Source organism: Leopardus geoffroyi, chromosome A1 (genome assembly GCF_018350155.1).
Source record: "Leopardus geoffroyi isolate Oge1 chromosome A1, O.geoffroyi_Oge1_pat1.0, whole genome shotgun sequence".
NCBI lineage: Eukaryota > Metazoa > Chordata > Mammalia > Carnivora > Felidae > Leopardus > Leopardus geoffroyi.
Genome location: NC_059326.1, coordinates 238,452,160 through 238,466,092, shown reverse-complemented (window position 1 = coordinate 238,466,092; position 13,933 = coordinate 238,452,160). Strand labels below are relative to the sequence as shown.

General features: G+C 66.3%; 1 protein-coding gene and 2 long non-coding RNA genes across 8 annotated transcripts; 2 read left to right on the top strand and 1 right to left on the bottom strand.

The window, feature by feature from the left end:
• Positions 1-203: 203 nt before the first annotated feature.
• Positions 204-9,051, bottom strand: IRX4 (iroquois homeobox 4). 6 transcript variants are annotated; one of them, XM_045442879.1, is made up of 7 exons: positions 8,420-8,709; positions 7,624-7,859; positions 4,788-4,908; positions 4,049-4,300; positions 3,258-3,400; positions 2,050-2,378; positions 204-1,589 (listed from the first exon to the last, which is right to left on the bottom strand). In XM_045442879.1, exons 3-7 carry the CDS (start codon positions 4,830-4,832, stop codon positions 766-768), a joined length of 1,593 nt encoding a protein of 530 aa, XP_045298835.1. In that variant the 5' UTR covers positions 4,833-4,908; positions 7,624-7,859; positions 8,420-8,709; the 3' UTR covers positions 204-765. The 6 variants fall into 6 exon arrangements, with proteins under 6 accessions (XP_045298835.1, XP_045298843.1, XP_045298853.1 ...); XM_045442887.1 differs by lacking the exons at positions 7,624-7,859; positions 8,420-8,709 and adding an exon at positions 8,988-9,051; XM_045442897.1 differs by lacking the exon at positions 7,624-7,859.
• LOC123579235 lies at positions 5,239-6,838 on the top strand. The gene is made up of 2 exons (XR_006702690.1): positions 5,239-5,734; positions 6,545-6,838. It is a non-coding gene; the product is annotated as an uncharacterized LOC123579235 (long non-coding RNA).
• A 1,149-nt stretch (positions 9,052-10,200) lies between the features above and the next one.
• Positions 10,201-12,442, top strand: LOC123579229. Its single transcript, XR_006702689.1, has 2 exons — positions 10,201-11,081; positions 11,591-12,442. It is a non-coding gene; the product is annotated as an uncharacterized LOC123579229 (long non-coding RNA).
• Positions 12,443-13,933: the final 1,491 nt, after the last annotated feature.

The window sequence follows — 13,933 nt, the reverse complement described above, 5'->3', positions numbered from 1 at the left end:
AGGGCCTGTGCACTTCTCCCACAGACTCCGAAATTCCTGGAAGTTCCCGTAACCGTTGCTATAAACGGGGCTTTGAAGCAGGACGTCTGGGCTCTGCGGGGACACTTCGCGGGGCACTGGGCAGGCCGCCGCCCCCTCCTCCCCTGGGCGATTAGCACCTTTCCTGGGCAAGACCTCAACCCCCTGGGTGTGAAGCGTGTTCATTTTGCAATGCAAACACCATCACTCGCTTTATTGGTTTGTTATATCAGCCTCTGAAGCAGGCAATTATTGGTGTGAACATACACGTAAAAAAACGTAATTTTATCGAGTTACGAGTGTGCAACAGTGTAAACAGGTGGGAGTGCGGTTGCTGGACGATGTGCTGAGGACAACGCGGGTCAGCAGGCTGAGGGGTCTTCGGAAGGAGCAAGGATGCCTCAAACCCGGGAGGAGGCAGCAAAACTAAGCCTCAGAGCTGAAATGTCTGGTCCGTGTAAACTTTGGGACGTAAACTTTAGGCTCCGGGGCGGCTCCCTTCTGCTCTGGGAGCGTCCCTACCCGGCTGGGGCCCCGGGGCGGAGGTCGGAAACGGCCCGGACCAATGCCTGTGCAGGCGGGGTCTGTGGCCGGGAGGGCCGAGTTCGGCCGGTCCCCCCACGGCGGGTGGGCTGCCTGCACTTGGACGCGCTCCCGTCCTGCTTTGGAAACTCCGGAGAAACAGAGTCTGCGACGCGCAGCAGGCCGGCTCCCCGTTTGCTCCTCCTCCGCGCGGGGCGGGGCCCGTTAGGCGCAAAAGGGCTTGCCCCCGGCCTTGGGCGCCGCCAGCAGCTCCTTGGCTGAGCCTGCGGTCGGGGCGTCGTGGGGCGCGGCGGGCGGGAAAGCGCGCGCCAGGGGCGTCGTCAGCACGTTGGCACCTGCCCCCAGAGAGCGTCCCAGCGGTCCTGGGTCCAGGAGGGCGCCCTTGGCGGTGGCCCAGGCCTGGTTCAAAGTGCTGTGCCTGAGGATAGGGTCGTGAAAGACCCCATCCACCCAGTTTCTGAGACTGGTTACCGGGGAGTCCTGGTGCCTGTCCAGGGCACCCGTGGGGGCCGGGGCCGCAGGCGAGGACGACGCAGGAGCCAAGGAGGCGGCCGCTGGGGCAGCGGAGCCTTGGCGCTTCAGCATGCACGAGGGGAACTCAGTCTGGCTCAGGGCTGTGGCGGCCGCGGTGGCCGTGTGAGCCAGCGACCAGATGCGCGGCTTGGCCTCGAGGCCCGCCGTCGCCCCAGCCGGCGCGAAGCCCAGCTTGGCCTCGCAGGCCTGCGAGCCGCCCCCAGCGCCAGGCTGCTGCTCGGGCGCAGCCGCCCCGCTCCGGAGGCAGCTTCTGGCCCTCTCCAGGTCCTGGTCCAGGGCGGCCGCGCCACCGGCGGCCAGGGGCATCCGGAGGGTGCCGGAAGCCTCCTTTCCCGGGGCGCTCGGACCGTCAGGCGCGGCGGGGATGCGCTCCAGACCGCCGTCCAGGGGCTGGAAGGGCGGTTTCAGCTCGCACTCAGGGGGCTCCGCCTCCAGCGGGTCGAAATCCTCCAAGTCTGTGAGTTCTAGATCCTTCTCCCCTTTGCCCACCGTCTCTGCGCGGGGTAGAAAGAGGGGCCAGTGCAGGAAGAGAGGAAGGCGCTAATCTGGACCTCACTCTTCCTTCCTAGCTCTGCTGCATAGTTATGGGCCCGACCCCCGCCCCCAAGCTAGGAGAAGCACCTGTACCTCCCACCTGCTCCAGAACCCCAAGTGGTAACAAAGAAGCCTAGCGATTTCCTGCTCAAATCAATGGGTGGGGGGGAGGGCGGAGGGGGAGTGTGTCTATTGTTTTAAGCCCTATTTTGGATTTCTTTAAGCCTGTTCCCAGTTACTCCCGCAGGCCCCCAGGTCAGGGCCCCCAGGGGTCAGCTCATTTCATTTGTTGCCCGTGCCCTGACAGTTTGCTCTTACTACCCCAGGTTCAATGTCTTCAGAGGTCCCAGAACCCAAGAAGAAGGCACAGGGAGTCCCGGGCCTCGGTGCCCCAGCCTTAGCATTGCAGGTCCCACCCACCTTCATTCTTGGTGCTCTTGAGGGGCTCCTCCCTGGCTTCCTCTTCGCCCCCTTCTTCCTCCTCGCCCTCCGCGTAGGGTCGCTTCTCATCCGCGCATTTGTTCCTCGGGGGCCACGTCATCTTGTTCTCCTTCTTGAGGCGCCGGCGCGCGTTGGCGAACCAGGTGGACACCTGCGTGAGGGTCATCTTGGTGATGATGGCCAGCATGATCTTCTCGCCCTTGGTGGGGTACGGGTTCTTGCGGTGCTCCTGCAGCCAGGCCTTGAGCGTGCTGGTGGTCTCGCGCGTGGCGTTCTTCCGCCGCGTGCCGCTGTCCATGGTCCCGTACCTGGAGACAGGCTGGGCAATGGGGCGCTGGGCCGAGACCCTTGCGTCGGGGGCGGCGGGCCAAGGCCCAGGCAGGCTTTCAGTCCCCGTCGTGGGAGTGTGTTTATGGTGGTAAGACCTGGGTCAAACCCAGGCCCTGGTTCCTCGCCACGGCCCACAGGCACAGCCTTTTGTGGCCCAAGATGTTTATATTTGATTCAACTTACAGGGAGCCTGGGCTCCTTCCTAGCCGGAGTGGAATGCGGGCTCAAGGCCTGGCCAGGTCTCTGTCACCCTACACAGACATCTGTTTCTTCAGGTTACTTTATGGGGCCCCTCGCCTACCCTTTTGATCCCCGAACCACAGAAATGTGAACCCGACTCTATAACAGCCCTGCGCAGGGGTGGTCATTAGTGTCCGTGGGGAGAAAGCGTCCCGACGGCCTATGTGGACTTCCTGCAGTTAAATTTATAATTGTCACCCTCCTCCCCCCAAGATGGGCCACGCGTCTCTGGATGAGCAGACTGGACTCTCCCTTCTGGTTCCCACCAAAGGGAAAGGTGGGCTGGGCTCTTGGGCAGAGGGAGGCGTCTGAAGCCTGGGCAGGGAGACTTGACAGCCGCCCAGAACCACAGTGCAGCCAGGGCTGTGAGGGTCCAGACAGCGAAGGGAGCGAGAGGGAGAGGCTGGGGACGCATTTGCCCAGTGGGGCAAGGCTGGCCAAGGAGGCGGGGCTCGGACTAACGCAAGGTCAGCTGAAACCTGACCCGAAATCCCTCCCCTAGCCGCCCAAAGATTCACAGGGGGCATGGGGCTGGTGGTGCGGAGTTTGATGACTGAATGGAGCGCAGGGGCCCGGGCGGGGGCAGTGAGGAGGGATTCTGTCCGCCGGTCCCTCACCTGTCGTAGGGGTACTGGCCCAGCGCCGGCTCGTAGGGGTAGTAGGCGGCGGCCGCAGCAGGCGCGAGGCCCGCATGCGCAGATCCCGGCGCGTCCTTGGAGTCGAAGCCATTCTGTAGGATCCCACGCGCCTGGGGTCGCAGCTTCCGGGAGGCGACCCAGCTCAACCCCAGCCCCCCAGGCCCCTTGGCTCCTGCACGCTTTGCACAGACCCCTGGGCAGCCTCATAAGCCACCCCCACCCCTGGACTCTCTCTTGGGGTCAGGGAGCAAAGAAGCCTCAAGATGGGGAGAGAGGACGCGCAGAATTGGGGGGGGGGGGTCGGGGGGTAGGAGAGAGAAGAATGAGGTTGGAGGAAGAGGGGGACAGAGGAGACAGGTGGGGGTTGGGAGACAGCAGGAGGGAGGACCCGGACCCAAGAAGAGGACCGACCGACCGCAGGGAGGAAGCAGGAGCGAGGGGGGAGACGAGCTGGGGGGAGGAGGGGGAAGGAAGCAGGGGAGGGCCAAGCGGTGGGGCACTGGGAGGGAGGGGGAGGGAGACCGGGAGGAGTGAAGGTAGGGAGCTCAGAGGAGGAAAGCGCGGGACAAGGGGCGGGCGCCGAGCTCGAGCTCTGGGGGCGGGCGGTGCTGGGAGGAACCCGGCCAGGAGGCTCCCCCTGCAGCGTGGGGTCCTGGGCACTTGCGCCCGCGCCTCGGGCTCCCTGGGAGGTGGGCTGGGCAAATCGGGGGCAGGGGCGTGGCGTGGCGTGGCGTGGCGGAGGAAGGCTTCAGACAATCCCCTCCCCTTACCAGCGAGTAGAAGGCGGACGCCTCCGAGCCGTAGGTCACGTAGTTGCCGTAGCCCTGCGAGCCGCCGTACGGGCCCCCGTACACCCCAAGCGCCGCGGCCGAGTTGAGCTCGTGGCGCGCGGTGGCCAGCAGCCGGCTCTCGTAGACCGGGCAGTAGACGGGCGCCTGGGCCGAGGCGGCGGGCCCCGAGTCGGCCAGCGTGCGGCCGCCGGACTCGCAGCACGTGCTCAGGGAGTTGGTGGTCATCAGGAACTGGGGGAGAGAGGGGCCGCGAGGAAGGGCCGGCGCCCGGGGCTGAGGGGGGCGCGCCGCCCAGGGCACCCTGCCCCACTGCCCGGGGCGTACTGCCGTCCACGCCGCGCGTTCCCTCCTGCCGCGAGTGCGCTTGGCCGGGCCTCCTCCAGCCACGGGGGGGGGGGGCAGCCCTACCAGGCCCCGGAGTTTTCACACGCACCCCGGGTGTGAGGGTGTGTGTGTGTGGGGGGGGGGTGTCCCAAGGCCACGCACGCCCTCCTGTGCCACGACGTCTCTCCTGGGGTGATGGTGAGGGTCAAAGAAAGCGGGAGACAAGGGGGGGCCCGCACGTCAGAGTCTCTCGGCGCCCCTGCCCTCCCCGGGGCTGGGTGCAAGGAGCGCCTGGCACAGGCCCTGCTCTCTGGGAAGCGACCCCGGGTCGCTGGACAGCCTGCCAGCCGGCGTGTCCGGCCGCGTTCCCCGCACCCTCGCGGGGCCCCCTTACCTGGGGTGCGGAGGAATAGGGGTATCCAAACTGCGGGTAGGACATGGCGGGGCCGGCGGGGTCTTGCGCGTGGTCGCCCGCGTGGCGCGGCCACTGCTCCGGGGCCGCCGGCTCCTAGGCGCTGGGAGGGCGAAGCGGAAGAGCGGGTTAATTCATCCACGCGCCCGGCAAACTTTTCTAACCCGGTGGGAAAGTGAGCCGCGGCGGCCGCACCGAGCCTTTTAGCCTCACGTTCCCGAGCCTCGAGGGGGCTCTGGGACCAGCCCGCCTCGCAGCGGCGACACAAATACATATTTTGCAAAAAAGGGGGGAAAAAAAAACAGCGAGTTGCGCGAACCCGTCAAGTCAAATGTGCTTGGCTTTCAGCGGGGGGGCGCTGACGTCAGCCCACGCCGCGCAGCTCGGCCGGGCCGCAGACGTGCGGGTCACTGGCGGCGGCCGGGCTGCGGGGCTGCGGGGCTGCGGGGCTGCGGGGCTGCGGGGCGGGGGCGCCGCGCGGGGCGAAGAGGCCACAACAGGCTCTGACAAATGAATTCCGTCCGTGGAGTCAATATCGCCCCCACGAATGCCGTTTCTCCTTAGTCACCGAGGATGGGAAGCACTTTTAATTAGAAATTAATTAATGAGCACCTGCGCCTGCCCGCCCCACTGTAATCATTAGTCTCAATTACAAATGAGACGTGTGAAGGGACACACGAGCGAGTCTCCACTGAAGATGTAATCAACAGTTAAAATTAGCCGGGCGCGGGCGCAGGCGGCCGGGCCTCCGCGCCCCGCTCAGCGGCAGGTGCAGGAGGGCCGCTCCGCAGGCCGGCGCGCGACCCCGACTATTGTTTAACTGGCTCTCCGCTCGGCCTCCCGCCGGTTCGAACCCTGCTCCGGGGCGGGGAGTTCCAGAACCAGATGCGGCTGCCAGTGTGCGCGTCCGAAGGGCAACCTGCTCTCAGGTGTGTGGGTCCCACGTCCTCCCCAGAGCCATCCACCGAGGCCTCCCCCAGAGCCATCCACTCCGGGCCTCGGTGGTCCAGTTGCCGCGGGGCTCTGCGTGTGCCCGCCAGCCTGTCCTCCGGGAACGCCCCCCCCGCCCCCGCGCGTCCCACCCCCGCGCGTCCCGCCCCCGCGCGTCCCACCCCCGGTCCTGTGAGTTCCTGCACAGCGAGCGGCCCTCCCTTTCCTCCTCCACCCCCTTCCGCGGCCGCCCTCCCAGCCTCCCCCTGCCCCTCGCGGCTGAACCCGGGACTGCCAGACAGCCCTGCGCGCTCCGGAGAGTAGGTTTCCGCCGCCCTGCTCCGGGGCCCCTCCCGATGTGCTTGCTCCGCCCGGCGCCCCTCCGGGTTAGGTGCAGGGGAGGGAGCGCCGGGACGCCTTCCCCTGCCCGTTTTGCATAGCTCTGGGCCCGGGGCGTTCGGGGCAGTCTGGGGGCTGGAGGACAGCCGTGCGCCCTCTCCAGGACTTTCCATCGGGTCCCGGTCCCGGGACCCAGCTCGAATGCAAAGCGGAGGCCAGCACGCAGGCTGCAAACGGGCGCCCCGGCACCCCGAACTCGCTCCCCGCCTTTTACGCAGCCGCCCTCCGGGGACCTCCCGGCTCGCCCCTGCCGCTCTGCCCCGCTCGGCCTCCCGCGGTCGGCCGGCCGGGAGGGGAGCTGTGCGCGGCGGCGCTGTGCAGACTTGCTCGGAAAGATTCCTGGGTTCAGACCTGTGAATCGCCCCAGGGTCACCCTCTAATTAATGATGACGTTCTCGCCCTCTCCCCAGCTGCAAACCTGCCTCCCAGAAACGAAATCTGCCCGCTCTGACAGCTCGGTTGAAGGTGATTGATGACTGTCTGGAGACCACAGTACGCATCATATAATATCTGCTGCGTAATTGCTTTAATTTACAGATGAAAATACGAGCTCTCCGATCGCGCTGAACCACAGCCGGCCACGTCCGAGCTGCTTGCGAAGGAAAATCATCGGAAATAATGAATAGCCGCCCCATGCAAATTATTCAGACAGTTTAAGCGTCTGTAGCCGGGAGAGATATATAAAGAACACGAGTCAAATGACATTAATAATTGTTTCTGAATTCTGTATTGATCTCGTGGCGGCCGTGTTTATTTCTTTCTCACCTGAATTGCTAATATCACCTTCCTGTAAATAATAAGAAACTAGCCACCGGGGCTTCTGGGGCAGAAATGAATCTCTCAGTCGCTCTCCCTCTTCCTCCTCTGCTCCTCCCCTCCCCCACGCCCCCTCCTCCCAACTCCTTCCAGTTTTCCTGGCTTCTGCTGTGGCTTTTCTGAACATCCTCCTACTTTCCATTATTTATTGTTTACAAACAGCTCGCTCTCTCCTGGTAATGAGGTTTGGGCAACGGAGGGGCCCGAGCCACGGGTGGCCGAGGGGGCTCCGGGAGCAGCAATCCGGGGCAAAGATGCCTTCAGCCCCTTGTCCTCACCCCACTCCCAAGGCCCAACCCCAGCGATTGTGAGCCCTCGGCTGGCAGGGGGAGGACAGCCACCGCCCAGGTCCCAGCGGCACCGAGCCACCGCGCTCTGGCTTGCCGGGCAGCACACCCAGGCCTGTGCCCTGCCCTTCCTCACCCGGGCCACAGCTCTCAGGAACGGCGCCCCCTGAACACGCCAACATTCATCTTGTGAGCCGCCTTCGGAGCCCGGAGCCCTGGAGGGCACAGCCCCTCAGTGGAGGCCTCAGGGGGGTCAAGGGCTTCCTTTGACCATCACTGCAACGTTTCCCTTTCCAGCCTGGGTCGTAAAAAGACGCCCCCAGTCCCCACCCGCTGGCCCGGTTCTCCCAGGCAACCTGGACTCCTAATCCAGAAATCAAGCTCACCGACTACTTTCCAAGGCCTCCGCTTCCTCCGCTTCCCGCCGGCTCCAGGCCTGCCGCACCCTGGCGGCCACCCTGTCTGGGGAAGCTCGGTGCTGTTGTGAGGAGCCTGGCGACCTTGCCCCGGCTCACCCAGGCCCCGCGACCCGATGCTGGATGCAGGGCTGGCCAGGCCTGTCTCCAGACTGGCGCACACCCCGGCATCTCGCTGACACCCTGCGCCGGGCTGAGGCCGGCTCCTGCAACCGAGATACTTTCTGGGTTATCTTTGTCCCGTAGCAAACGCCGGAATAACTCTCCGAGTGCCCTTTCCCGAAAGGCTGAGCCTTGAGCTGAGGCCCCGGGGTTTCCCTCCCAGAGCGGGCAGAACGGGAGGGTCGGCATCTCAGCTACCAGCAGCTAAATGCTCCTGCATAGACGCGCATGCTGAACCCAAGTCCCTCGAGGGACCCTCGGTTCTAAATACACCCCCGAGAGGCTCCCCGGGGACCGAGCAGCGGCTCAGCTCGGGAGAGGTGCCCCCCCCAGCCTGTTGAGTGCTGAAGGAGCCCAGGGCCAGGGGGCCTGAGGATGGATGGTTAGCGTCCAACGTTAGAGGCTTACGGGTCGCCCTCTTCGCCCCGGGGCCGGGGGGGGGGGGGGGGTGCTGTAGGCCGCTGAGGGCCTCTGGGAGGTAGGCCGCGCCCTAACGTTCCACCCCGCCCCGCTCCCCGTGGGGCTTCGCTCCCGAGCCCCGCAGAGGCCAGGCGCTCCCCGCGGTTCCCCGAGTCGTCCCCCGGGGCCACCCCGTCCTCCGCACCGAGAGCCTCCGGGGGCTCGCTCCAGCCCGACGAAGTTGACCTCAGGCAGAGGGCGGAGGCTGGAGCGCGCGGAGCCGGGCGAGGGCCAGCCCTCGGGGCGCCGGTGCCCGCCCACTGCTTGCGGACACCCGGGCGGGGTGTGGCGCTGAAAGGCGTTCTGGATGTCGCTGGCGCCGAGGTCGGCGGGTCACTCCTTCGCGGCCGGTCCTCCGGGTCTCACGCGAAGTGAGGCGGGCGAGCTGCAGGCAGGCGCGCGGAATCCTGCTCCCGAACCGCCTGCCCCCCCCCCTCGCCCCCCACCGTTTCGCTCCGGCTCTCCCGCCGCGCCCCCGCCGCCCGCCCGCAGGGCGCCGCCCGAGCGGGAAAGGCGCGCGGTCGGGGCGTCCCGGGGCAGGCCCGGCTGCCCCGCGTCGGCCCCCCGCGCCCCGCGCCTCCCCCGCACCCCGTTTCCGCAACTTGCAGCGAACGCGGCCGCCTCTGGAGACCCCAGCGGCAGGCGGCAAACTTTGTGCCCTCCGGCGCAGGAGCGATCCCCGCAAAGTTTGTGCGGCCGAGCCCACTCCCTACCTGCGCTGGGGACGCGCCCGCCCGCGCCGCTCGGGCGCCGGGGCCGCGGGGAGCAGCGCGCAGCCCGGGACGCACCGGGGAGTCGCCGCAGTCGCCGCCGCCCGCGCCCCTCGGCGGCCGCGCGGAGCCTCCGCCTCCCCGGAAGGGGGGAGGGGTCTCGGAGCCCCGGGGCGGGGGCGGACGGCGGGGACCTCGCCTACCTGCGGTGGCGCCCGGCCACTACCGGCCGCCCGCGAGGGCTCTGCGCGGCCGCTCGGCGCGCGCGCTCCGGCGGGGAGCAGGCGACAACTAATGGAGACATTTCCAGGCGGAGCACCTGGCGAGCGGAGCGCGCCGGCGTCCCCAGGCGCCGCGGTCGTCAGCCGAGCCCGCACCGGCGTGACGTGGGCGAGCGAGCGCGCTGCTCCCACCCGGCCGCCCATTAACGCTTTCCCCCGCGGGCGCCGCGCGCTCGCCAACTTTCCCCTCCGCCTGGCCCGCGCCCTGGGTGCGTGGGGCGTAGGGGCAGGCACGGGGGGCGCCCTGGGGCGGGGGCAGGGACGCCGGGCTCAGAGAAGACGGCGCCGCCACAACGGGGCGGCAGGAAGGCAGGCCGCCTCCGTCCGGCCAGACCCTTCAGGGGGCTGTTAGGCCGCCCTCCCCCGTGCCCCGCTGTCTTGGGCCAGAGGAACGGCGCCCGAGACCGCCTCGCTGGTTCTTGGCCCCGGTTCTCCTGAGTCTCCCGTTGGCCACGCTACCCCGCGCTCCGAGGAGCTGGCAGAGGGCTCGGCTGCGCGCAGGCCTCCTGGGAGTAGGCTGGGCGAGCAGCTCTGGGCCCGGCCTGCCTTCCCCGCACTCCCAGCCCCGCAGCATCGCCCCTTGGCGCGGAGGGAGCCCAGCTCCCACCGCTACTGTCCGCGCGAGTCCACTCGGGCTGTCCGGCCAGCGGCGACTGCCTTGGTGTGGGCAGGTGGGGGTGGCCGTACAAAGGTGACAGCAAGCCTGCAATCTGCCCAGGACTGGGTGGCCGGAGTGGGAGCTTGCTAAGGGCTGACTGCAGTGCTGCTGGGCTGGGTGTCCGGCCTGGGGCCACCCCTCTGCCTGGACAGCCAGTGGCTCCTGAGACCTGAGTCCAGGAGGGAAGTCAGTCTGGGTGGGTCCCAGGTCACTCAGCCAGAGGAACCTTGCCCTGCGCCCCCCCCCCCCCCCCCCCCCCCCCCCGCCAACCCCCCCCCCCCCCATCATTTCAAGGAACTGTGGAATTGTTCTCCTCATGATCTGTGGCCTTATAATGACGTCTGAGATGTGTTGACCTGGATCATGTCTGAAAAAGTTACTTGCTGTCCTCCCTCTTTTTTTCCCTTCAAAGCTCCGGCAACCGCTGGGGGACAGTGCTCATTTATTTGCCTGCTCCGACAATGGCACGCTGGGTGGTGTTTGTCTCCGGGCCTCTCGTGTGCCTCTGTTTCCTCCACGGAGCAGAAGGAGAGCCAGCAGTCCTGGCTTCTCGGCCCTGCTGCTGAGCCCAGAGCTTCCGCTGGCTTCTCTGGGAAGGACACAGCTTTGCTGTCTGGGTTCGCTCTGGAAACATGAAGCTGGGCCTCGAGCGGGCTACGGGCCTGCAGACACCCTTTCCGACCCTGGGCTGATTGGAGGGGGTTGTGAGAGGGGTGCCTGTATGTCGGGGCGTCTGGAAACGTCCTCCAGAATAAGGCAGGGAGCTTGCTCGATTCTAGCCGGAAGGAAGTGGAGTCAGGACGCCGAGGGAGGGATGACCGCTGTCCCTGCCCTGCTGGCAGCTTCCTCCTCCCTCTTCTTGCCACAGGATGGTTTTGGCAGGGCCTCGGGGCCAACGGGGACAAGCACGCCAGTCCCTCCCCGCAGAGCCTACCTGGGACTTAGATTCTTTTCATAGCTGACGATAAGCAAGGCATGTTTGTGTTCACAGCCCTGATGGGGAGATAGGCGCATTCTGCCTGCCTTCGCTCATTCAAGACAGCGGCGGGCGTCTGAGAAGCACCAGGGCCCACGTGGAGCTCAGGGCAGCCAGCGGCCTCCGGAGTCTCCACAGCCGGAACAGCACCCAGGCCCCTGGAAACGGCACCTCCCCAGAAGGTGCGCTGAGCGGCCCGTCGCCCTTCCTTGGGGGGCAGGGCCTCCCTTCACTCCGCTCCCTGGAGGCCAGTCTTCGTGTCCCATCACTTGGACGCTGCCGGGCCTGACCTTGCCCGGCTCCCTGGCCAAGTGGCCGGAAGCGTCGATGGCCCTCCTTCGCCCCTGCCTCTCGCTAGCGCGGCTCTCCCGCCGTGCTGAGAGGGCCTCCTGGGCCCGTGCTCTGGGGAAAGGATGGCAATACCCCAGGTCTTGCCCAGGGAGCCTGGCAGGGAAAGTCCCACTTTGGCCCGGGACTGAGTGATCCGTCCAGGGAGCCATTGTGCAGCCGGCCACCTCCGAAGGGCAGCGGTCCCCCCAGGCTGACTGAGGGCGCCCCCGGCATTCCCTGCACAGGAACGAGGCCAGGGGCTGCTCCAACCCCTGCCCCCCCACCTCTGGTCCCTGTGGTCGGAGGTGCTCCCTGGTGGATCCATTGTCTGTCGATTGTCTTTTGTTTCTGCTGCTGGCAGAGCTGCCCGGGTGCGATCTGAAACAAAGTCTCTGTGCCCCCGGGGCCTGGCCCCGCTGCGGCGTCCCCCCGCCCCCCCAGCCTGGCCGTTGCAGCAACATGCAGAGGCATCTGGTGGGGAAAGAGGAGCTGGCCCGATGCTGTCTGCTGCCTGCCGTCACCCAGGGACCGGCGCCCCGGTCCCCCTCCCTTGGGACCCGCGAGAGGCTCCGACTGCAGTGGGGGAGGGGAAGGGGAGGCCACAGGAACCGGTCCCGAGTGAGGACGGCCTCAGAGGGACCGCCTGGCAGCACTGGGCATGGGGTCCCGAAGATGCCCTTGGGCTTGGAAGGGCCCAGCCTTCTAACGGCTCCGTGGCCAGACTTAGCCGCAGAGCAGCGTGGGGCCCAGATCCTGGGGCTGGACAGTGAAGAGCGACATGGCTCATCTCTGGCAAGTTCCCCCAGGAGCTGAGGACTGGGGCCGCAGGGCTGTAGGAGGGCTTTGTCCCGGCCCAGCGCCAATCTGAATTACTTAAAGCAGAAAGTCTGAGTGGCTTCTCTTTCAAAGCAGCCTGGTGTTGGGGTCAGGGTCAGGGACAGGGACGCGCCCCTGGCCCCGGGTCAGAGGTGCCGGGGGCCGCGGCCCAGGGTGATCGGAGGGGACTGAGGGCTGCCCCCCAGTCCCGCCCGGTCACCGCCTCCCTTCCTGTTTTCCCACCCTCGTGGGCTTGGAAGGAGAGCAGGGAGCAGGAGTTGGGAAGTTTTTCTTTCTCCTCATTTCAGAAACACGATGTCATGTCTGTGATGCTGAAACGCATGGGCAGATTTTAGGGAGGTTTCTGTTATTAAAAGCGAGAGGCTATCAATTCAGACACTGTGTGCAGTCTGTGTGGTCCAGCTTGAAACGTTTACCTGCCGCAGCCCGGACTCACCGGCGTCCACACCAGAGGGAGGTACCGTGAAGCGTAGAAGAGACAGCAGCCTGGAGTTTGACTGTCGTGTCGGAGTCCTTGACGGAAGGGTTGGGAGAGAACGTCTTGCGGGTGGGGACAGGGAGTGTCAGGGTGGGTCCCGAGTGCGTGAGCTTGTGGGGGGCCTCCCGTAGGAGCCCCGTGGGGCGTGCTCCCCGGAACTCGCGGCCCGAAAGCCCATTTTCCCACGGTGGCGGCAGCGAAGGCGCGGCCGCCCGCCTCGTTCACGCGCACTGCTCCGCAATCACACGCCAACAGCCCTGTGGCGGGTGGAAGGTGACCAGGCACCAAATGGCACTTGCCCAGGCCAGGGAGCAGGTGAGGGAGACAGAGGGGTGGAGCGCAGGGCACAGGGGGCTGTGCTGCCATCGGGGCTCGGCTGCTGGCCTCTCCTGCACCCCTCCCAGCCCGGGTTCGGGGAGGCCCGTGTGACCCCTCCCAGCAGCGCCCCAGACGGAGCCGTGCCGTCAGGGACCTTTGCCGACGTGGGCGGGTCAGCGCTGCGGGTCTGTCGTTGGGGCACCGATCTGCCTTGTAGTTCGTTGTCCTGGGGACTCTGGTGTGTCCCCTTCCAGGGTGGCTGGGGACAGTTGCCGGCCACCTAAAAAAACCGAGTGTCCCCCCCCGCCCCGCCTCCCCGGCGGTAAACTCAGTGCAGCTGGTGACGCTCCGACGGTGACCGGTGTCACCACGGGCTTTTAATTACTGTGGCAGCAAATCATACAGGAATGTCCTCCAGGAGGTGGCTGATTTTTATATGAAAAAAAGCCATTTCAGAGTATTTTTGAAATTCAATTAATTGAAGGCCCAGATAAAAGGGACACATTCTTAATGGCTAGAAAATAACCCCGAGGGAGGAGGGGGAGCCACCGAGCCCGACTTCAAAGTGTGACAGAAATACTCGCTGCTTTACTTCAAAAGTATCCAGATCAATGACTCAGTCAAAATTACTTATACATTTAGCAACCTTTTCGCTTTCTGTGTACGCGCGGCGGGAGAGGCATTCTTCTTGCCCGTGACGAGAAGCTCCTGACAGGGGACTGTGGTCACCAGGCTCGGTCAGAAGCACACCTGCCCCTCGGGGGGCCCGACCCCCAGCTCGGGGTTCAGGGGAGCCCCTCCGCGGGGGCCTGACAAAGAGCCACAACCCAGGGGTCTCTCTCAGCTCTGGAGGGGACGAGCCCGAGGCCAAGCCGTGGGCAGGGCTGGCCCCCCGAGGCGGTGAGGCGGAGTCTGTCCCAGGCATCTGTCCGGCCTCTGGCGGCTGCTGGCGGTCTGGGGGCTCCTGACCCCCGCTCGCATCTCTGTCTTCAGGCTCACACGGCAGTCGCCCTGGGCGTGTCCGGTGCCTGTGTCCAAAGTTCCCGTTTCTGTAGGGACACCGTCATATTG